Here is a 22,335-nt window from a genome sequence, read left to right on the forward strand (position 1 = left end):
CGTGCCCCAATGGGAGCTGCCGAGTCCCGGCTTGACCCAGCGATGGAGCACCTGGGAAAGGAGCGGGCAGCCCTGGCGGCACAGCTGGAGGCGGTGCAGCGGTGTGAGCGGGAGGGGCGGAGCCTGCCCGCACTGCTCTGAGACCTCATGGAAGGGCTGAGAGCGGCTGGGAAGGCTCTGTGCGTGGAGATCCCTCCCTGGGGGGGTATCTCCCCGTGAGCCGAGATGTTCGCAGACCGCTGAGCGTTCCTTTCCTGTTTGTCCCTTTGCCATTCCTCTCCTGTATCGCCTTTCCACCGTGCTGTTCTTTCCCACTGTCACAGCCGCCCCATAGCAGCACCGCCCCATAGCAGCACCGCCCCAAAGCCTCACCGCCCCAAAGCAGCACCGCCCCATAGCAGCACCGCCCCAAAGCCTCACCGCCCCATAGCAGCACCGCCCCAAAGCCTCACTGCCCCATAGCAGCACCGCCCCATAGCAGCACCGCCCCAAAGCCTCACTGCCCCATAGCAACACTGCCCCATAGCAGCACCGTCCCAAAGCCTCACTGCCCCATAGCAGCACCACCCCAAAGCCTCACCGCCCCAAAGCCTCACTGGCCCATAGCAGCACCGCCCCAAAGCCTCACTGCCCCATAGCATCACTGCCCCATAGCAGCACCGCCCCAAAGCCTCACCGCCCCAAAGCCTCACTGCCCCATAGCAGCACCGCCCCAAAGCCTCACTGCCCCATAGCAGCACCGCCCCAAAGCCTCACTGCCCCATAGCATCACTGCCCCATAGCAGCACCGCCCCAAAGCCTCACTGCCCCATAGCAGCACCGCCCCATAGCAGCACCGCCCCAAAGCCTCACTGCCCCATAGCAGCACTGCCCCATAGCATCACTGCCCCAAAGCCTCACTGCCCCGTAGCTGCACTGCCCCATAGCAGCACCACTCCATTGTGTCTCTACCCCATAACGTTGCCCAATAGTGTCACTGCCCCATAGCATCGCTGCCTGCATGGGAACTGCTGAGTCCCAGCCTGACCCTCTGATGGATCACCTGGGAAAGGACCGCTCAGCACAGGCAGCAGAGGTGAAGGCGATGCAGCTGTGCAGCAGGAAGGGTTTGAGCCTGGCTGCACTCCTCTTAGACCCCATAGAAGAGCTGACAGCCACTGGGTGAGGATTTCTGGTTGGGGATCCCTCCTTGGCGGAGTTTTCCCCTGCGATCGTGGAGTGTTCTGAAAGGGGTGAGCAATCTGCTTCCCTTCCTCTATTGCACCTCCTGTCTGTGTGATGAAATTGACAACAAACAAAACGCTTCAGTTTCTCTCTTGGGATACGGTATAGTCGCTTCTTATTCTTTCTTTGTTTCATACATGGGAAAGCAGGGGTCAAACTCCCCCTGTTTTCCCAAATTTTCCTGTGGTACAGAACTTCAGGATGTGTTTTTAGGGTCTTGATTGAAAAACAGCACAGAAGAGAAGGGGTTGGACTGGATGATCTTGTAGGTCTTCTCCAACCCTGGTCATTCTATGATTCTATCAAGTGATCAGCAGGACATTGGAGAGGTGATTTTGTCTTTATTTTCCTGGCTGTAAAATGCTGTTATTTGGCCCTCTCCCAGCACACACACAACGTGCAGTTGAGGTCTCCCGTGCCTGGAAAGAGTTACAGAATCATAGAATGGCTGAAGCTGAAGCTGAAGGGGTCCTTCAGGCCCATGTGGTTCCAGCCCCCTGCTGTGGGCTGCTTGTCCCCCACCAGATCAGGCTGCTCAGGGTCTCATCCAGCCTGTCCTGGGATGCTCCCGGAGGGGGGTTATCCACGGCTTCTCCTGGCAGCCTGTGCTGGGACCTCACCTTTGAGTAAAACATTACCCTCTTACATCTAACCTAAATTTCTCCACTTTTTGTGTAAAAAAAAAGTCTCTGAGGGAAGGGCTGTGCGTGGCAGGGAGCTTCACCGAGCCACGGGGCTGAAGCCTTGAGAAGTTTTGGGTGAACGTGGTGTAGAGCAAACAAAGGCGGTGACACGGCCTTTATTTGAGAAATAGGTGCTGTAGGGAAAGATATCAGAGAGAAATGAACTCACCCCTCCCAGTAACAGTTTGGAGAAAGGGGTGAGCTGAGGAACGCAGCGTTCATCCTTGTGCTGCAGGAGGAAAGGGTGGGGGGAAAGGGAGCCTGCGCAGACTCAGACAGCACTGTGCTCCCAGAGGCATCACTGAGACAGAAAGGGTGGCTCCAGCCCCCGTCCGCTCCAGGCAGTCACGTGCTCATAGAATCATAGAATCCTAGAATCGCTAAGGTTGGAAAAGACCCACAGGATCATCCTGTCCAACCATTTGCCCTACATCAATGGTTCTCGCTAAACCATGTCCCTCAACACAACGTCCAAACGCTCTTTGAACACCACCAGGCTCGGTGACTCCACCACCTCTCTGGGCAGCCCATTCCAGTGCCTGACCACCCTTTCAGAGAAGGAGTATTTCCTAACGTCCAGCCTGAATCTTCCCGGCGCAGCTTGAAGCCATTCCCTCTCGTCCTATCACTGTCACCCGAGAGAAGAGGCTGACCCCCAGCTCACCACAACCTCCCTTCAGGTAGTTATAGAGAGCAATAAGGTCTCCCCTGAGCCTCCTCTTCTCTAGACTGAACAACCCCAGCTCCTACAGCCGCTTCTCATAAGGCCTGTGCTCCAGACCCCTCACCAGCTTTGTTGCCCTCCTCTGGACACGCTCCAGGGCCTCGATGTCTTTCTTACAGTGAAGGGCCCAAAACTGGACACAGTACTGAAGGTGCAGCCTTACCAGTGCTGAGTACGGGGGGATAATTACTTCCCTGTTCCTGCTGGCCACACTGTTTCTGATACAAGCCAGGATGCCATTGGCCTTCTTGGCCCCCTGGGCACACTGCTGGCTCATGTTCAGTCTAGCGTCAATCAACACCCCCAGGTCCATTTCCTCTACACAGTCTTCCAGCCACTCTGCCCCAAGCCTGTAGCGTTGCCTGGGGTTATTATGGCCAAAGTGCAGGACCCGGCATTTGGTCTTGTTGAATCCCATCCCATTGGCTTCAGCCCAGCTATCCAACCTATCCAGATCCCTCTGTAAGGCCTCGCTACCCTCAGGCAGATCAACACTTCCAGCTAGCTTGGTGTCATCTGCAAACTTACTGAGGGTGCACTCAATGCCCTCATCCAGGTCATCAATAAAGATATTAAACAGGACAGGCCCCAGCACCGACCCCTGGGGAACACCACTCGTGACCGGTCGCCAGCTGGATTTAACTCCATTCACCACCACTCTCTGGGCCCGGCCCTCCAGCCAGTTCCTTACCCAGCAAAGAATGTGTCTGTCCAAGCCACGATCTGCCAGCTTCTGGAGGAGAATACTGTGCGAGACAGTGTCAAAGGCTTTGCTGAAGTCTAGGTAGACCACATCAACAGCCTTTCCCTCATCCAGCAGACGGGTCACTGGATCATAGAAGGAGATCAGGTTGGTCAAGCAGGACCTGCCCTTCGTGAACCCATGCTGGCTAGGCCTGATCCCCCGGTTGACCTGCATGTGCCGCGTGATCTCCCTCAAGACAATCTGCTCCATAATCTTCCCCGGCACCGAGGTCAGGCTAACAGGCCTGTAGTTCCCCGGATCCTCCCTGCAGCCCTTCTTGTAGATGGGATTCACATTGGCAAGCCTCCAGACTTCTGGGACCTCACCCGTCAACAAGGAGCGCTGATAGATGATGGAAAGCGGCTCGGCTATCACCTCTGCCAGTTCTCTCAGCGCTCTCGGGTGAATCTCATCCGGTCCCATGGACTTGTGGCAGTCCAGTTGGAGTAGCAGGTCTCTAACTGTTACCTCCTGAATCGTGGGGGGTTTAGCAGAGCTGAGGTGCTGCTCGTAGCCGCTGCCCTCGGGATCATTCCCCGTCCGGTGGGGATCAGTGGTGATCCTTCCCACCCTTGGGGTCTCTGTGCCTCTCTGCACCCAACCTATCCTTGCTGGGAGGAGTGTTCCGTGCCCCCCACACCGGTGGTGCTCCCATCGCGGCCCTCGACCGCGCTCTGGCGGACGGCTCCTTCCCTTCTTCCGGGGGTCGCCCCACGGTCCCGCTCGTCCCCTCCCGTCCTCCGAGCTTTCGCTTTCACTTTTGACAACCTTCGCGAGCGAGATCTGCCTGGCGCCCGGTGACGTCACCCGCGGTCACGGACTCCATTGGCGGGGACAGGCGGAGGCACCAATGGGGGCGCGGGGCGGTGCCTGGGTAGTCCACGGAGCGGCGCCGTGCGGCGCCATGGGTCCGTGCGAGGCGGTGTTGCTGGGGCTGCTGCTGGGCGCCCTGGGCGCGGCGGAGTGCGGTGAGTGCTGCGGGACCGGGCTGCCCCCGGCACCGGGACCCGCGGCTCCTCGCTCCCCGACGCCGGGGCTGCGTCCGCGGGACCCCCACCCGCGGCTCACGGCTCCGACGCCGTCTGTCCCCGCAGGGTCGCACTCCCTGCGCTACTTCCTGACCGGGATGACGGATCCCGGCCCCGGGATGCCGCGGTTCGTGATCGTCGGGTACGTGGACGACAAAATCTTCGGTATCTACGACAGTAAGAGCAGGACTGCACAGCCCATCGCGGAGATGCTGCCGCAGGAGGACCGGGAGCACTGGGCTGCGCAGACCCAGAAGGCCCAGGGCGGTGAGCGGGATTTTGACTGGTTCCTGAGCAGGCTGCCGGAACGCTACAACAAAAGTGGAGGTGAGCGTGGGGGAAGCTGCAGCGCGATGCGTCTGGGACAGGAGCTCTGTGTGCCGAGGGTGTCCGCCAGCCCCACGGATGTCTGGCCGTGCCCCACGCCCAGCTGTGCTGGGCTGTGCATGTGTGGTGGCACTGTCCCTGGGCTGCCCTGCTCCTGCGCCCACCCACCCCACCCCAGCCCCATGGCACTCGCGGTGCCCCACAGCCCAAGAAGCCTCTCACCTATCACTCTGGCTGTGCCTCAGGGTCTCACACGATGCAGATGATGATCGGCTGTGACATCCTGGAGGACGGCAGCATCCGAGGGTACGATCAGTATGCGTTTGATGGGAGGGACTTCCTCGCCTTTGATATGGACACGATGATGTTCACCGCGGCGGATCCAGTGGCAGAAATCACCAAGAGGAGATGGGAGACAGAAGGGACGTATGCTGAGAGATGGAAGCATGAGCTGGGGACTGTCTGTGTTCAGAACTTGAGGAGATACCTGGAGCATGGGAAGGTGGCACTGAAAAGGAGAGGTGAGGATGGGAGGGGGGTGTGGGGTGAGCTGGGTGTGGGGCAGGGGCTCAGTGTGGGGTGCTCAGCCTGGCCCACAACATCACCCACCTGCAGTGCAGCCCGTGGTGCGAGTGTGGGGGAAGGAGGCCGACAGGATCCTGACTTTGTCCTGCCGCGCTTATGGCTTCTACCCGCGGCCCATTGCCATCAGCTGGATGAAGGACGGCATGGTCCGGGACCAGGAGACCCACTGGGGGGGCATGGTGCCCAACAGCGATGGCACCTACCACGCCTCGGCTGCCATTGATGTGCTGCCGGAGGATGTGGACAAGTATTGGTGCCGCGTGGAGCACACCAGCCTGCCCCAGCCTGGCCTCTTCTCATGGGGTGAGCCTGGCAGCGTGGAGTGCGTGGGGTTGGGGTCTGGGGGGCCACCCTTTCCATTCCTGACAAAGCCACTCTACTCCCAGAGCCGCAGCCCAACCTGACTCCTTCTGTGGCCGGGGCAGTCGGCGCCATCGTGGCTGTCATTGCTGCTGTCGTTGGAGTCGTGGTGTGGAAGAGCAAGTCAGGTAAAGGTAGAGGGCTGGGGGGGAAGGTGTGTTTGGGGGGGGGGGGGGGGGACGTGCTCAGAATCCCTTAGGATTGCCCACTCTTTGACATGAGCCTGGTGCTGACACTTTTTTCTGTCTGTAGGGAAGGAGAAGAAGGGTTATGAAGCAGCAGCAGGTGAGTGCCAAGGGCAGAACTGGCAGAAGACTGCCAGTGCTTGGGGTCAGGGCACTCTGGGGCCCCTTGTTGCTTATGGGGTCACAGTGCAGGTGGTGGCATGATGCTCTGTACTACACAGCGAGCACAGACACAGGGCTCATTGCTCTCCCTTCCTTGCAGGCCACGATGGGGAATCCAGCGTCTAAGCCATGGTTAGAGTGTGAAACCGGGACTCAGGAGGGGTCCCTGTGGTTGGAGCGGTCCCGGTTCCCTGCGCTTTTCCGTTGGGCCCACAGCTGGGACAATACTGGGCCCACCCTCCCTGGAGAACCCCCAGGGTGGTGAGTCGGGACGGGGACGTGGTCCCATATGACACCACCTCTTCTCACCCACACAGAAAGTGAACTTTCCATCTGAGTGCTGTGCTACTTCAGCCAGCCCTGCATGCATGTGTTTGGAGTTTGTGGGTGTGTGTATCTCTGTTTGCTCAACTTCCTGCATCTCCTCGGGCTGACGCAGTGTGTGCTCCCCTGCTCACACACTGTTTCCAACAGTTAGCACATGGGTTCTGCCCTGTGCTAGGCTCTCTCCTACCATGTAGGATTATCTTACCCGGTGCCTGTGCCAACTGTACTCAAGTCGGAATGCCCCAGTCTCAACTTTGTTCAGCAGCTTTCTTTGTGAAAAGCAGCTCTCAGCGCTGTGCTCATTGTAGTCAGCCATTAGCTTCAAAACCTTGTTGGGCAGCTCATGCCTTGGATGGGTGCTGCTGACCAGGCTTTGAGCCAAGCTGGCATGGTTTTGTAATTTTGCCATTGGTATTCCACATCATAGCATCATGGACAGCCCGGGTAATTACAGGGTTAATAGTCCGGTTCTGTGGACTGACAACGATCCAGATACCTGCTTCTCAAAAGAGAAGAAGAACTGCGTATCCCAGAGGACCTCACGGTCAGAGAGGGACGATACGGCACTGAAATCACGGGATATGAGTTGCGTGATCAGGCTCACACTCTCTCTCTGACAGCCATGCAGAGTGCTGGGTGTGCTTCTGAGCTGTGCGCCTTCATTCAAGCAGACCTTTCGGTTTTGGAAGCTGTCTCTTATTTTAAATGATTTATAACCCGTACTTTCAATTTGATTGTATTATATTGTGTTATCTTGCATTCCAATATCACGGTTAGTAAAGTAAGTTTTCCACCTTAGATTGTTGCCACTGCTGTTCTTTTTCCCTCTCTGAGCCCAGCTCCCATTCCCCCGCCCCTTTTCCCTTCCCATTTTAGGGTGCCAGGGGCCCCATGGGCCCACTGCCCCCCTGTCACGGGCATAGATTGATCTAGATTGAGCTAGATAACTCCGTGACAGCTTTTGGCGCAGAACGCGGGCAATCTGAAGCTTTTAACGCTAACAGAGAAAAGAAAGGATTTCTATAAGCCGGAGACTGCCAGACTGCAAGGCAGTGCTAGTGTGACCTTCATAGATGAGATTATAGTCTGGGCAGTCTGCCGAACTCCGGACACTGTACCCAGTGGTGGATGTTGTTGTTGTTTTTCCCCCATTTTAGCAGCTACCAGCTATGAGTCTGCTCTTTATTGCAGGAGCGTTGTATAAGGGATGAAGGACAATCATGATCTTGGGAAATTATTGGCCTATAATTAACATCATGATTTCGTGCTGTGGAATTGTGTTCATATATAACCAAATAAGGGCCCTGATGGAGACACCTGCCTGGTACCTTTATGCAATGTGGTATCATTTTAAGTTTGACACTTTCAAACCAGTTTCCAGGCTTCCTTCTCAGTTTGTCACACGTTTTTTCAACTGCCGAGCTGGAGCTCATACTCACGTGCACGTTATCAATCTCCTTGAATGTTTTCCTCTCCATTTTGTTATGTGGAAGAAGTCTCCTCCAAAACCAGAGAATGCTGACTGGCAGGGAATATGGAGAGGTTTAGGAGAAATCTTAGAAGCGTGGGGACCCACAATGTCATGGCACTCCACTCTTGAACACCTGTGGGATCCCAGGAAACGAAGCCAGTATTTGAGTCAGGGATAGTGCGGCTCAGATAGATCGAAGGAGGTACGGCTTATTTGGGGCTTGGCTTGTGCTTACCGTGCTCTATGTAATACTCTTCTGGAGAGAGAGAGTTTCCAAGCAGAGGTTGAAGCCAAAGGGGGAAATCTCCAAGTCGAATCTGATCAGTCACAGGAGACACCAGTAGCAGTGTCAGCTGCCCCTGTGGAAGGCAAGAAAAGGAAGTGGGTGTCCACGCGTCTGGAATGGAAAAAAGAAGCAGCAGCAGCGGAGGAGGAGGTAGAGGAAGATCCAGGCCAGGGGGCCTCCTCAGAGCCACAAAAGGCAAAAGCAAAAACCAAGAGACACGGAGAGGCGAGTGATGAAGAGGAAGTCTCTATTTCTGTTTGCCGACCTCTGAAGATGACTGAAATCCAAGGCTCAAGGAAAGAGTTTACACGGCATCCGAACAAAACCCTTGTCACCTGGTTGCTTCGCTGTTGGGACGGGGGGGCCAGTAGCTTGTCTCTGGATAGTAACAAAGCCCGCCAACTAGGAGGCATTGCCAAAGACTCATCTATTGACAGAGGGATTAGTAGATGTTTGGATGGAGCCACCACCCTCTGGGAACGAATGTTAGTAGCCGTCAGGGAAAGGCATCCCGTCAGAGACAGTCTGAAGCCTGTGATGAAGAAGTGGGATACAGCTGAAAAAGGTATCCAGTATTTGAGGGAAATAGCTGTGGTGGGAATGGTGTATGACCCTAATTTTGCTCCTAACGATCCACGCCAAGGTCATGATCTGGAGAGAGTGAGGACGACGCCTGATATATGGCAGAAACTCACAAGAACAGCACCAGAAAGATACACCCCTACACCAGCAGCAACGTTTGACGGATACGAGGGCCAACAGAGAAGACCCCCAGTTTTGGAATTAATTTTTACACTTCAAAACGATGAACAAAATGTATCCCCAACGCACGCTTCCATTTCAGCCATCTCAGAATGAGCAAACAGACTGGATGAAGTACAAGAGCAAGTGTCTCTATTGATTAATCGTGACGAACCCGTAGTAGTATCAGAAACCTTTGATGAAGATCAGGATAAGCAAAGGGGCCTAATGAAAGAACTGATCAAGCTAATGAAAATCCACTTAGTTAAAGGGGATGGACCCTTCTCCTCACCCGCATCATCAAAAATCTCAGCTACTGAAGGCAAATTCTTTCCTGCTCAAATGAGGAACATTGTAGGATTGCATTGCGTATTGCCTTGTGGCGTTACCTCAGTGACCACAGAGAAGACATGAGGAAGTGGCATGACCACACTACTCCTGTACTGCGAGCACGGGTGAGAGAATTACAGAACTAATCAACCAGCGGTGTAGTTGCTCCAGTTACCACAGGTAATGAATAGAGGGGCCCTGCCCTCAGTCAGGGAGGGAGAGGGATAACAGAGTTTATTGGACTGCGCGGATCCGATGGCCTGGCACATCAGAACCACAGAAATATAAGACTCTGGTGGATACCGGTGCACAGTTCACTCCAATGCCCTCGAGTCATGAAGGGACAGAATCAATCCGTATTTCTGGAGTGACAGGGGGCTCTCAAGAACTGACTGTGTTGGAGGCCGAAATAAGCCTCACTGGTAAAGGCTGGCAAAAACACCCTATTGTGACTGGCCCAGGGGCTCCATGCATGCTGGGTATCGATTCCCTCAGAAGGGGGCATTTCAAGGATCCCAAGGGGTATCGATGGGCCTTTGGAATAGCTGCTGTAGATACAGACAACATTCAGCAGCTGTCTGTTTTGCCTGGCCTGTCAGAAGATCCATCTGTTGTGGGGTTGCTGCAAGTAAAAGAGCAGCAGGTACCGATTGCCACAAAAGCAGTGCACAGACGGCAGCACTGCACCAACAGGGACTCCTTGCTCCCCATTCATAAGTTGATTTGTCAGCTAGAGAGTCAAGGACTGATCAGCAGAACGCACTCGCCTTTTAACAGCCCCATATGGCCAGTGCGTAAAGCCAGAGGGGAACGGAGGCTGACGGTAGACTACCGTGGCCTGAATGAAGTCACACCCCCACTGAGTGCTGCTGTGCCGGGCATGTTAGAACTGCAATATGAACTGGAGTCAAAAGCAGCCAAGTGGTATGCCACCAGTGACATTGCTAATGCCTTCTTTTCCATTCCTCTGGCCACAGAATGCAGGCCGCAATTTGCCTTCAGCTGGAGGGGCGCTCAGTCTACTTGGAACCGTTTGCCCCAGGGGTGGAAACAGCCCAACCATTTGCCACGGTTGATCCAAACTGTACTGGAACAGTCAGTGTTCCTGAGCACCTGCAGTACATTGATAGCATCATTCTGTGGGGTGATACAGCAGAGAACGTTTTTGAGAAAGGAGAGCAAATAAGCCAGACCCTTCTGCAAGCTGGTTTTGCTATCAAGCGAAGCAAAGTGAAAGGACCTGCCCAGGAGAGTCGGTTCCTAGGTAGGAAGTGGCAAGATGGGCGCCGTCACATCCCAGCAGATGTGATCGACAAAATCACTGCCGTGTCTCCGCGCATTAGTAAGAAAGAGACACAATCTTTTCTGGGTGTGGTGGGCTTTTGGAGAATGCGCGTTCCAAAGTATAGCCTGTAGGAGAGTGGCTCAGGGAGCAAGGAGTTGTGAGCTTGAGTGCTATGTGCACAACCCAGGCTGTGAGACCTTGAAGCTGTCAAAGCAGGAAGACAAACTGAGGCTTCAGTTAAGATAAGGGGGTAGCTTGCCTGGGAAGAGATCAAGACAGTGGAATGCGAAGAACAGTGAAAAAAAAATGTGTGATGATGAATGCTGTACCAATAGCTAGCAAGCAAGATGCGTGATTTCTGTGTGCTAACCAATTATAAGTTGCCGTGTGTACCCTGTATTTCTGTATAAGTATGAGCTGATTCGGGCAATAAAGGATTAGAGGAGTTTCCACCAGTACTTCTGTGAAGACGCGTGGATTCATTCAGGCCGCCTTCCTTGAAGTGGCGCCCGAACAGGGACCCGGGAAAGCCGCACAAGTTGCCACAGCGGTTCGACGTGGAGGCAGCGGGATGCTCGAGAGTTGCCACAGCGGTTTGACACGGAAGGCAACGAGAGCGGGGAAGGATGCAGCGGGTAAGCTCCATGCCGAGAAGGCGGCAGCTCAGAGCGTTGTGTGCCAGACACACGTCGAATTAGACCCGAGGTGGGGTGAGTGCCGTGTGCCGGGATGGGCGGCCACTCGGGTAGGAAGATTGCGCAGCTTCCTCCTCGGCCACTTGCTGCTAGCATGGATGTGGAATTTGCAGCAGCACTGACACTGCTTCTCAGTATCCTCGCTAAGCGAGGGGAGACAGTGAAGGACAAAGACCTAGCTAAGCTAGTAACGTGGGCTCAGAACAGGGGTTCTTGAAGGCTCCTCCGCTCATTTTCGTAGTGGAAGAATGGTGTGAAATTGGGGACTGTATGTTTGACAGAGTCCTTCAGGGCAAGACGAAGGATGCTCCAGCCCTCGGTTCTACCTGGCGAATCGTGATTAATAGGCTTAAGACTATGAGGGTGGAGGCAAAAGTGGCTGCTGCTGCTACTCCTGCGGCAGTTCCAGCTTCAGCTACCACCAGCGTGTCCACACAGGAGAGAGACCCTACCAGTGCTCTGAGTGTGAGAAGAGCTTCAAAACCTCTTCCTACCGGATTGTCCACCAGCGAATCCACACAGGAGAGAGACCCTACCAGTGCTGTGAGTGTGGAAAGAGCTTTAACGGCAGTTCTAAACTCAGCTCCCACAAGCACATCCACAGAGGAGACAGTCCACAATCGTGCCCCGAGTTGGTGCGGAGCTTCACTTCCAGTTCCTGCCTCCTTAGCTACCCGCACACCCTCGCAGGAGACAGAGCCTGCGAGTGCCCCAGAGAGCGTACTCCTTCCCCTGACGGGTGGTGCGGTGCAGCCGGCAGGGGGCGCTCCCCGGAAACAAGATGTGTTCCAGCGTGTGTTAACTGGGAGCTACGCTGTGAGCCCAGCAGGGAAGGCTGCGTGTGGCTGAGAGCAGGGAAATACAAACCCCGTCCGTGTTTGGGTACCCGACCTCGGTTGCAGGACAGCTCCAACCCCTCCTGTTCGCCTCCTTACTCTGGTTATCACTGATGAAAATTCCCTTTTGGAGAATTGCTGTTTGGTGGCATCTCACTGCTGCTACCAAGTCAAGTTACAACAGCTGTAACACAGGGTGCTGGTCACTTTGTAAGAGCCATCTCTTAAGAGCACCGGAGAAGGCATTTTCAAACAGTTGGGAGTCAGGAAGCAGGGCCGAAGTCCAGCTCATCTGAGCAGCTTTTCTTCCTGAGTTTAGGTGGAAAGGAATGTGAATGGACACTGGCAGCCAGATCAGGCCACATGGGGGAACTACAGAAATGCTGTCTGCCATTCTGAGGGGAGTAATTATGCTATCAAAACTCAGTTGGAGCTGAAGCTGGGCAGCAGTGTGGGAGACAATGGAAGGGCTTCTTCGTGTGACCAGCAAAAGGAGGACCGTGGATGATTTCGCTTCCTTACTGGATGAGGTTGATCACCTCATAAATCGGGACATAGAACAAGCAGAGTCAAACAGTGCACTATTTTTTCACGTCTGTCTTGAACACTGGAGATGGGTGGTGGGACACCTGGAGCTCTGGGTTCAGGCCCACGACTGCACTGATGATAAACTCCCAGTGGGCTGTGGACGTGGGTGGGATTTGCTGCTCCAGTTGCATGCGTGTAGATCTGTGGCCCATGGTGTTTATCCAGTCATCCTGGGAATTGCAAGATGTCCCAGCTGACTGGAAGCTGGAAACAGGTGAGTTTCCAGGCAGGACAAGAAGGAAGACCTTGTCAATTCCAGGCCTGCCAGTCTCCCTTTGGTGCCTGGCAAAATCACAGAGGAGGTCATTGTGAGAGTTACTGAAAAACGCTTCAAAGACAGCACAGTCGTTGTCGTCAGTACAGGTTAGGGCTGACTTTCTGGAAAGGAGCTTTGAGGAGAAGGACCTGAATGTGGTGGTGGTCAGCAGGTTGGCCATGAGCCAGCAGCGTGCCCTCGTGGCCAAGGGAATCCTGTGGTGCATTAAATGAGTGTGACCATCAGACTGAGGAAGGTGATCCTCCCCTTCTGCTCTGCCCTGGTGAGGCCACATCTGGACCACTGTGTTCAGTTCTGGGCTCCTCAGCACATGATAGGCAGGGAAGTGCCGGAGAGAGACTAACAGGGGTCTGCAGAGGTGATTGAGACCGGGAGGAACCCCGTTGTGAGGAAGAAGAGCAACAGGTTTGGGGGAATCAGACATTTCCTGGAGCGGTGAGCATGGGGTGCCCTGATACACTGTGAGATGTGGTCAGTGTGGTCATAGCCATCAGCACACCCTCCACTGCCCCATTCATTGCTCACCTTCTGCACTGCGCAGGGAGTAGAAGAGCCACAGTGCCAGGCAGATGAGCCTGACACCGAGACCTCCCCGCCCATCAGCAGCTTTGTCTGAGTTTCAGCTGGGATTGAACTTCAGTGTGTCTGGCATGATGTTATGTTTTGGTTCCAGGAGGAAAACAATGTTGCTAACACACTGATGTTTGTAGGTGCTGCTCAGCAGTGCTGTCCAGAGCCAAGGCCATTTGCAGCAATGGAGCCATGCTGCTGGGAGGGAAGAGAACTAGGACAGCTGACTGAAAGTAGCCAAAGGGATATTCCGTGGCATATGAGATCAAGCAGAAGGAGTTTTGAATGGGGTGGGAGTTCATTTTGCTCAGTCCCGCTGCTTGGGGTCTAGCTGGGTGTTGTTCTGGGAGTAGTGAGCAAGTAGTGAGTTGTCTGTCCAGCACCAGCAATTAGCAGTCTTCCAACATAATGAGCTCGTTGATATCCCTGTCACACTGTTTGGGAGTGGGATGTGCAACCTGTCTGTACCTCCAGGCTCAGAGCTATTCCAGACGGCTGCACAGAGCAGAGCTGCAGTCTCTGTACCAATAAATGACCGCATCCACCTCATCTCTGTGATCGTAAATTACTGCACCTCTCTGCTGAGCGTGCACAGACTGTCAGAGAGCCCTGGTGAAGGGAAAAGACCCCTCTGAAAAGAACTATCAGTAAAATATTTATGCTGTTAGTTGTAATGCAGAAACAGCATCCCATTCCCACAGTACCAAAGTGCCCCGCAATGCCACGTTGGCAGAAGAAGAGGACAAAAGAAGGGCCCCCCAGTCGAGAGAATGCAGCATATGTAGGTTCTGCCCGCGCCCCTTTCCTCAACAAACCATCCGTTTGGCTTTCGTCACTCTCTCCAACCACTGACTGTCGTTATCGTTTAATTACCTCTGAGCCTTCCGCTGTGAGTGCAGACACGCTTGGGAAGTGGGCAGTGCTTCCAAAGCCCCGAGGATTCTCACAGAGCAACACAGCTCATTTCTTAGGAGGCTGGATTATAAATGCAAATACTCTCTGGCCACAGGAGCCAGGCAATGGGAACCTGGCAGCATACGACACTGAAATGCATACCGATTGGGTGCAGATGGCTTTCCAAGGCTGTGTTTCTGCATTGGATATGGAAAAGGGGGACCTGGCCTGAAGAAGCAGAGCACCATGTCTGTATTCTGTAACTGGTCCTTAGAAACAGCTGGTGTGAAAAGGTAGAAATACCACAGATGTGATTAGCATACTTGGAAATGGAGTTGCTGAATTATGGGATTAACACTCACCCGCAGAACTGCAATAGCTTGTAAACGTTGTGAATAGTGTGGGTATTATTATGGGCTGGAAAGGCTGTTGTAAGGCTGCTGTGTATGGATAAGAGAGCCTCAGCAGAAGAAAAGCAGAGATAACAAGCATGAGAGAAGCCAAGGCCTGCACACAGGGCCGGGTGGTCTCACTGTGTGGGAGGGAACGGATGGCTGCCAGGAGGGTCCTTCGTGTCACTGTAGTATCTTCTTGGCTACCAAGAGAAGCCTGTGGGCCACCATGAGGGGGCTGTGAGGTGCCACGGAGCCTCCCCTCGGACTCCTCCTGTCTGGGCAGAACAACCCACAGAGCTCAGGTGCTGCTCGTAGCCACTGCCCTCGGGACCATTCCCCATCGGGTGGGGGTCATTGGTGATCCTTTCCACCCTTGGGGTCTCTGTGCCTCTCTGCACCCAACCCATCCTTGCTGGGAGGAGCGTTCTGTGCCCCCCAAACCGGTGGTGCTCCCATCGCGGCCCTCGACCGCGCTCTGGCGGACGGCTCCTTTCCTTCTTCCGGGGTCGCCCCACGGTCCCGCTCGTCCCCTCCCGTCCTCCGAGCTTTCGCTTTCACTTTTGACAACCTTCGCGAGCGAGATCTGCCTGGCGCCCGGTGACGTCACGGACTCCATTGGCGGGGAGAGGCGGAGGCACCAATAATGACGCGGGGCGGAGCCCGGGGTGTCCGCGGAGCGGTGCGGTGCGGTGCGGTGCGGTGCGGTGCGGTGCGGTGCGGTGCGGTGCGGTGCGGTGCCGTGCCGTGCCGTGCCGTGCCGTGCCGTGCCGTGCCGTGCCATGGGTCCGTGCAAGGCGGTGGTGCTGGGGCTGCTGCTTGGCGCTCTGGGCGCGGCGGCGTGCGGTGAGTGCTGCGGGACCGGGCTGCCCCCGGCACCGGGACCCGCGTCTCCTCGCTCCCCGACGCCGGGGCTGCGTCCGCGGGACCCCCACCCGCGGGTCACGGCTCTGACGCCGTCTGTCCCCGCAGGGTCGCACTCCCTGCGCTACTTCCTGACCGGGATGACGGATCCCGGCCCCGGGATGCCGCGGTTCGTGATCGTCGGGTACGTGGATGGCGACCTCTTTGGGAAGTACGACAGTAAGAGCCGGTGGGTGCACCCCATCGTGGAGAAGCTGCCGCAGGAGGACCGGGAGCACTGGGCTGCGCAGACCGAGAAGGCCCGGGGCGGTGAGCGGGATTTTGACAGGGGCCTGGGCAGTCTGCCGGAACGCTACAACAAAAGTGGAGGTGAGTGTGGGGGAAGCTGCAGCGCGATGCGTCTGGGACAGGAGCTCTGTGTGCCGAGGGTGTCCGCCAGCCCCACTGAGGTGTGGCCGTGCCCCACGCCCAGCTGTGCTGGGCCGTCCATGTGTGGTGGCACTGTCCCTGGGCTGCCCTGCTCCTGCGCCCACCCACCCCACCCCAGACCCATGGCACTCACGGTGCCCCACAGCCCAAGAAGCCTCTCACCTATCACTCTGACTGTGCCTCAGGGTCTCACACGATGCAGATGATGATCGGCTGTGACATCCTGGAGGACGGCAGCATCCGAGGGTACGATCAGTATGCATTTGATGGGAGGGACTACATTGCCTTTGATATGGACACGATGACATTCACCGCGTCAGTCCCGATGGCAGAAATCACCAAGAGGAAATGGGAGGAGGAAGGGATCTATGCTGAGAGATGGAAGCATGAGCTGGGGAATGTCTGTGTTCAGAACTTGAGGAGATACCTGGAGCATGGGAAGGCGGCACTGAAAAGGAGAGGTGAGGATGGGAGGGGGACGTGGGGCTGGGCTGGGTGTGGGGCAGGGGCTCAGTGTGGGGTGCTCAGCCCAGCCCACAACATCACCCACCTGCAGTGCAGCCCGTGGTGCGAGTGTGGGGGAAGGAGGCCGACGGGATCCTGACCTTGTCCTGCCACGCTCACGGCTTCTACCCGCGGCCCATCGCCATCAGCTGGATGAAGGACGGCATGGTCCGGGACCAGGAGACCCACTGGGGGGGCACTGTGCCCAACAGCGATGGCACCTACCACGCCTCGGCTGCCATTGATGTGCTGCCGAAGGATGGGGACAAGTACCGGTGCCGCGTGGAGCACGCCAGCCTGCCCCAGCCTGGTCTCTTCTCATGGGGTGAGCTGGCAGCGTGGGGTGCGTGGGGTTGGGATTCGCAGGCTGCCCCTTCCTTTACTGACAACGGTGCTTTCCCCCAGAGCCGCAGCCCAACCTGATTCCCATTGTGGCTGGGGCAGTCGTTGCCATCGTGGCTGTCATCGCTGCAGTCATTGGATTGGTGGTGTGGAAGAGCAAGTCAGGTAAAAGCAGAGAGCTGGGGGTAGAAAGCGGGAGCTGCAGAAGGGGCCTGGACCCCCTTGGGAATGCCCATGTTCTGACATGAGCTTAATGTTCACACTTCTTTCTATCTGTAGGGAAGGAGAAGAAGGGTTATGAAGCAGCGGCAGATGAGTGCCAAGGGCAGAATTGTCCCCTGCCAGTGCTTGGGGTCAGGGCACTCTGGGGCAATACTGGGCCCAGCCCTCCCTGCTGAACCCCCAGGGTGGTCAGTCAGGACGGGGATGTGGCCCCACGTGACACCATCTCTTCTCACCCCCACAGGAAGTGAACCTTCCATCTGAGTGCTGTGCTGCAGTATCCAGCCTTGCATGCACGTGTTTGGAGTTTGTGGGTGTGTGTATCTCCGTTTGCTCGACTCCTGCATCTCCTCGGGCTGACGCAGTGTGTGCTCCTCTGCTCCACTCTGTGCGTTATTTCCTGGGGATGACCCATTGAAATGTCCACCTCGTGAGCAGAGGTGGACCTCTGGGCAGAGCGCTGTGCATCGTTTTGGGGAAGATACCATTGCAGACACACTGGGAGGAGAGCGCCGGGTTCCGGGCTCAGGGGACGGGCAGAGGCTCTGGAAGAGGCCGAGCAGAAAAGAGTGTTCCAAACAGTCCGTAGAAGTGCAAAAGAGACCCGAACAGTAATGGGATGCGGAGTGGGTGAAGCAGGTGGATTTGTGAAGGTGAGGCAGCCATTTCCTTCAGTCCTCAGACGCCGACCTGAGACCCCGGGCTGATTGCTGGGACGTTCAGAACAAGGACTCAGCTCCACCACATGTGGCAGCTGAGGAACACAGGAAAGCAAAGGTGCATAGGAACATAGGAGGCGCCCCACAACTGGAGGAACAGCCGTGACGTCGCTGGGTACAAGGGCAGTGAGTGCATCTTCATCTCTCTCCTCTCTCTTTCTCCTCCTCTCTTTCCTTCCAAGCCCTATCTGAATGTAACACGAGGCACAGCACCATAGCTTATTGCTAACTGGGTACATCATTGTGATCGTTCATATATCAAATCTGGCCGGAGTTACAGCAGCAAATTGGGCATCCTTCAACCGAAGCTCAGCCCCCCACAACCCACCTGACAGCCAAGAACAAGTTGGAGCAGGAGGGGAGTTGTTTTCTGCCAAATTTCTTTGCGCTCTTCGTGTGATGCCCTTCAAGTCAAATAAACCCCAGCACTGTGGATTGCTGGTTTGCAGCTCTCCCTGCGTGGTATCTGATTTGGGGTGGGGGGAATCGCGTCCCGTTCAGCAGCTCAGGGCCTGGATGGGGCCCCGTGGTGGGTATCCACTGCTCTGCTCTCACCCATCATGCTGCTGCGTACATTGTAAGAAGGGTTCCCCAAGTCAGACATCGCCTGTCCTCGCTGAATCTGTGCTGATGGTTTCCTCCCCCTTCATGTGCCTGAGAACGGTGCCTGGGATGAGCTGCTCCAGTGCCTTGGCAGGCCCCACGGTGAAGCCCTTTGCTCCCTGGGCCCTTCGTGGAGCTCGGGGTGACGTTTGCAGCTTCCAGGACCTTCTCCCAGTAACACCGCTCAGGGATGATGAAGGCCTCGCTGTGAGGGTGCCAGCTCCCAGCATCCACGGCTGCATCTCCTCAGGGCCCTCTGTGTGACCCAGTGCTGTTCAGCCATGGGAGCACATCCTTTGCTGCACCCTTCCCTTCTCCTCCAGCTCTCCCAGGCTCTGGGATTCTATGATCCTATGATTCCCGAAGGGCAGCCTTGCTGCTTACCACCGAGCTGATGAAGGCGTTTGGTACCTCAGCCTCTTTCGTGTCCCATGTCAGCACGACATCCATGTTTCCCTCAGCCCTTCTTTTGCCCCCTATGTACAAACAGAAGTCTTTGCTACCCCCGCCCAGGTTCAATTCCAGCTGAGCTCTGGCTCTGCTGATGTTACCTCTGCACGTCTGACACAGTCTCCATGTGCTCCCCATCTTCCCTGTCCCCGCGGGGCCTCGGTGCGCTTCCTTTCTGTGCTGGGGCTTGGCCAGGAGCTCCTTGTCCCCAATCGTGGCGATTTTTGACCAATTCCGTTGGGTTTTTGAGCTCTGAGCAGCTCCTCGAGCACCAACCTGCTCCTTTGGGCCCCTCCTTCCTCCCGGCCATTAACACACAGGTCCAGGTAGATCCACGAGGAGGCCGCAGTCTGCTCTCCCCAAATCCGGGTTTGGGAGCTCCTAAGGATCCTGAACTCTGCCTTCTCACAGCCAATGGTTCCGGATCTGTATGGCAGCACGCAGAGTGCACAGCCAGCTCCGAACTGCCGAGTTTGGGAGCTCAGAGCTCAGCCTCTGCAGGGACCGCCGTGGGTCAGTGCTATGGGAGAGGTTCTCCATCCACCCACCTTATCCACCTGTGCCTAACATCTCTTCGTTCCTCGCTTTCTCCTTTCCTGTTCATATGAGGTTGGTCAATGAGGAGCAGTCTCCTGCTTTGTCAGTGCCCACGGCTGTCAAACAACAAAAACAGTGCTTTTTTTCCCCTTTATTTCTCCTGCTGAGATCTCCATCTACACAAAGAGCTGGCATTTGCCAAGGGGATGTCTGTAAGCTTTGCTCCGATGTGCTCTTCTCTTTGAGTTACCCCTGAGCTGTTGGATTGGGTGCAGCCAGGTTCCGGGCACTGCACCTTCTGCAGTTCTGCTCACCGTGCACATGGGGAGGACAAGAAGTCTCACCCCAATAAATCTGCAGGAACTGATCCTATTTAGGAAAGTCATCTTTGTGCCATCACATCTTCTCTATTAGATCCTCTTCTCTGCTTTTCTTCTATTCCATCCACATTTCCTGCCCTTCATTGCACCCCACTTCTCCCACCATACACCGACTTTGCCATATTCAGCACTTCTCCCATTGCTTTACCTTTCCCTCCTGGGAAGGAGGCCCCGCTCCCCACGCTGCCCCCACCCACACAGACGCTTTTTAACCGATTCTCCCTTTATTTGGGACAGAACAATGAGGAAACAAAATCCCATGCGACGCTGGGGTCACCTATTCACAATTGCTTTGGTGAGGGGTCCTCTTCAGTGCTGGATGTTGGGGTACAGAAGGGACCCCCATGTCCATAACCCCATGGCCAAGAGGCCCCAGTGTCCATGTATCCATGTCTTCGTCCCCAGCACCAAAGGGATTTGGGGGCCATTTCTTGCGTACTGAATGTACCCCCATGGACAGAGGGGACCCTGTGTCCATGTTTCTATAGTGTTGTCCCAGTGCTCAGGGGGCTTCGGCATCACCTTTGGGGTACAGAAGGGACCCCCACATCCCTACAGCCAGGGGACCTATGTGTCCACGGCCCCAGTGCCAAGGGGACCTCTGTGTCACCACTGGGGGACAGAATGGGTCCAGGTGTTATGTCCCCATATTGTTGTTCCCCGGAGGCAAGGAGACCTCACTGTCACTCTCTTCGGGGTACAGAAAGGATGCCCCATGCATCCTCATCCCTCTGACAAAAGGACCCCGGAGGCCTTGTCCAGGTGCCCCTATCCTCAGTGCTGAGGGGTCCCCAGTGTCACTTTCGGTGCATTAGAAGGGCCCCCTATGTCCACATCCCCGATGCCAAAGGGACATCATTGTCACTTCTGGGGTCCAAGTGTCCATCTCCACATCTTCGCGGCACAGAAGGTTCCCCCACATCCCCAATGCTGAGAGGATCTCACTGTCACCACGGGACTACAGAATGGGGCGAGGCCTTCACATTCCCATAGTGTTGTCCCAGTGCTAAATGGAGGTGTCAGGTTTAGGGTACAGAAGGGCCCCTCATGTCCACATCCCCCATCTCCATGACCCCACGGCCACGACGACCCAACGTCCACACCCCCACATAGTCCTCGTCCCAGTGCCAAGGGGATTTTGGTGCCATTTCTGGGGTACAGAAGCGCCCCCCATGTCCTTTTAGCCACATCCACAGTGCCACCTCACTTGGGATCCACGTCCCCACGGGCACAGGGACCTCAGTGTCACCTTCTGCGAGGTACACAAGGGACCCTCGTGCCCACGTCACAGCAGCCAAGGGCTCCAGGTGTCCGCATGCCCACATCCCCAGTGCGGAGGGGACCTCACCGTCACCTTCAGGGTACAGAAGGGCCCCCGACGGCGCTCTGCGGGTTCGTCCCACCCCCTCCACTCACTCCCCACAGCCCTCCCCCAGCTCCTCCAGCACCTCCCGCATGGTCCCCATCCCCCCCCCCGACCCGAACACGCGATCGATGCGGTTCTCCCGGTCCCACACGCAGCACCCACGGTAACGGATGCGCACGATGCGGTGTTCGGGCACCGCCAGGTCCGCGGGCCCCGCGTCGCACAGCGGCCCCGTGAAGAACTCCGGCAGCGGCCGCTCCACGACGCCCACGAAGCGGTCGCGGTACTCCACGGTGGCGGCCTCGGGGTCCACTCGTGGGTCCCAGCGGAGGCGGCTGACGACGGCGGCGGCGCGGCGCAGCGGCGGCTTCTTCCCCGCCGCTCCCGGTTCCTCCCGGTTCGGTTCCGGTTTCGGTTCCGGGACGGCGCTCGGACTCTGCCCCGGGTGCGGATGGCGGCAGCGCGGCCCGAAACGGCAGCGGCCCTCCAGGAACCAACGGCACGGGGCGGGCGCCGGGGCCGGAACCGGTTCCGCGGGGCCGGGCCGCTGATCCGGGTCCGGGTCCGGGTCCTCGGGACCGCGATTCGGCTCGGAGTCCGCTTCCACGGATCCGGGGCCCGCGCCCGCAGCTCCGAGCCGCGGCTTCGGGCCGGGGTTCGGGTCTGGTTCCGCGAGTCCGGAGCGCGGTTCCGGTTCCGACTGCGGGGCTCCGGGACGCGGGTCCGGGTCCATGGGCCCGCGGTGCGGGTCCGGGTGTGGCAGCGGGCCCGTGAGTCCGGGGGCCGGAACTGGGTCCGGATCCGAGGGACCGCGGTGCGGGTCCGTTCCGTGGGTGCGGGAGCGGCACCGGGCGCGGGGCGGGCAAAGAGCGACGGGGGGCGGGGCCAGGACGAAAAGGGGGCGTGGCCAAGGCACGAAAGGGGCGTGGCTAGAGGCGACGGGCGGGGCTGGATTAGGGCATGCGAATGGTGGGGCGTGGCTCAAGCGAAGGGGGCGTGGTCAGGAATGTTAGGGGGCGTGGCCAAGGGCGGGGGCGTGGTTTAACCAATTAGGCGACCCAGGGGGCGTGGCTAAAGAGCTGCATTGGTGCCTATGGGTGTCTGGTTATGCAGTCTTATTTTGGTTATGCATATATTAACACATTGATACACATCTCACTCACCCCACGATGGCTCCTCTGCACCATTTATTGCCCTTTGCACC

At 56.7% G+C, this 22,335-nt stretch overlaps 3 protein-coding genes across 3 annotated transcripts; 2 read left to right on the forward strand and 1 right to left on the reverse strand.

Annotated features, from left to right (window-relative positions):
- Window positions 1-4,248: 4,248 nt before the first annotated feature.
- LOC107049124 (major histocompatibility complex-Y, class I heavy chain-like) lies at window positions 4,249-7,148 on the forward strand. The gene is made up of 7 exons (XM_040648784.2): window positions 4,249-4,344; window positions 4,471-4,731; window positions 4,977-5,252; window positions 5,347-5,619; window positions 5,703-5,804; window positions 5,929-5,961; window positions 6,124-7,148. Exons 1-7 carry the CDS (start codon window positions 4,281-4,283, stop codon window positions 6,147-6,149), a joined length of 1,035 nt encoding a protein of 344 aa, XP_040504718.2. The 5' UTR covers window positions 4,249-4,280; the 3' UTR covers window positions 6,150-7,148.
- Window positions 7,149-15,308: 8,160 nt separating this feature from the next.
- LOC124417243 (class I histocompatibility antigen, F10 alpha chain-like) lies at window positions 15,309-18,247 on the forward strand. Its single transcript, XM_046901540.1, has 8 exons — window positions 15,309-15,397; window positions 15,468-15,561; window positions 15,688-15,948; window positions 16,194-16,469; window positions 16,565-16,837; window positions 16,918-17,019; window positions 17,134-17,166; window positions 17,321-18,247. Exons 1-8 carry the CDS (start codon window positions 15,362-15,364, stop codon window positions 17,338-17,340), a joined length of 1,095 nt encoding a protein of 364 aa, XP_046757496.1. The 5' UTR covers window positions 15,309-15,361; the 3' UTR covers window positions 17,341-18,247.
- Window positions 18,248-19,522: 1,275 nt separating this feature from the next.
- On the reverse strand, window positions 19,523-21,995 carry LOC121106441 (leukocyte receptor cluster member 9-like). Its single transcript, XM_040648849.2, has one exon. The coding sequence runs from the start codon at window positions 21,862-21,864 to the stop codon at window positions 21,178-21,180; it is 687 nt and encodes a 228-aa protein (XP_040504783.1). The 5' UTR covers window positions 21,865-21,995; the 3' UTR covers window positions 19,523-21,177.
- Between the last annotated feature and the right edge of the window lie 340 nt (window positions 21,996-22,335).

This window comes from Gallus gallus, chromosome 16, assembly GCF_016699485.2.
Source record: "Gallus gallus isolate bGalGal1 chromosome 16, bGalGal1.mat.broiler.GRCg7b, whole genome shotgun sequence".
In the NCBI taxonomy this organism is placed as follows: Eukaryota; Metazoa; Chordata; class Aves; order Galliformes; family Phasianidae; genus Gallus; species Gallus gallus.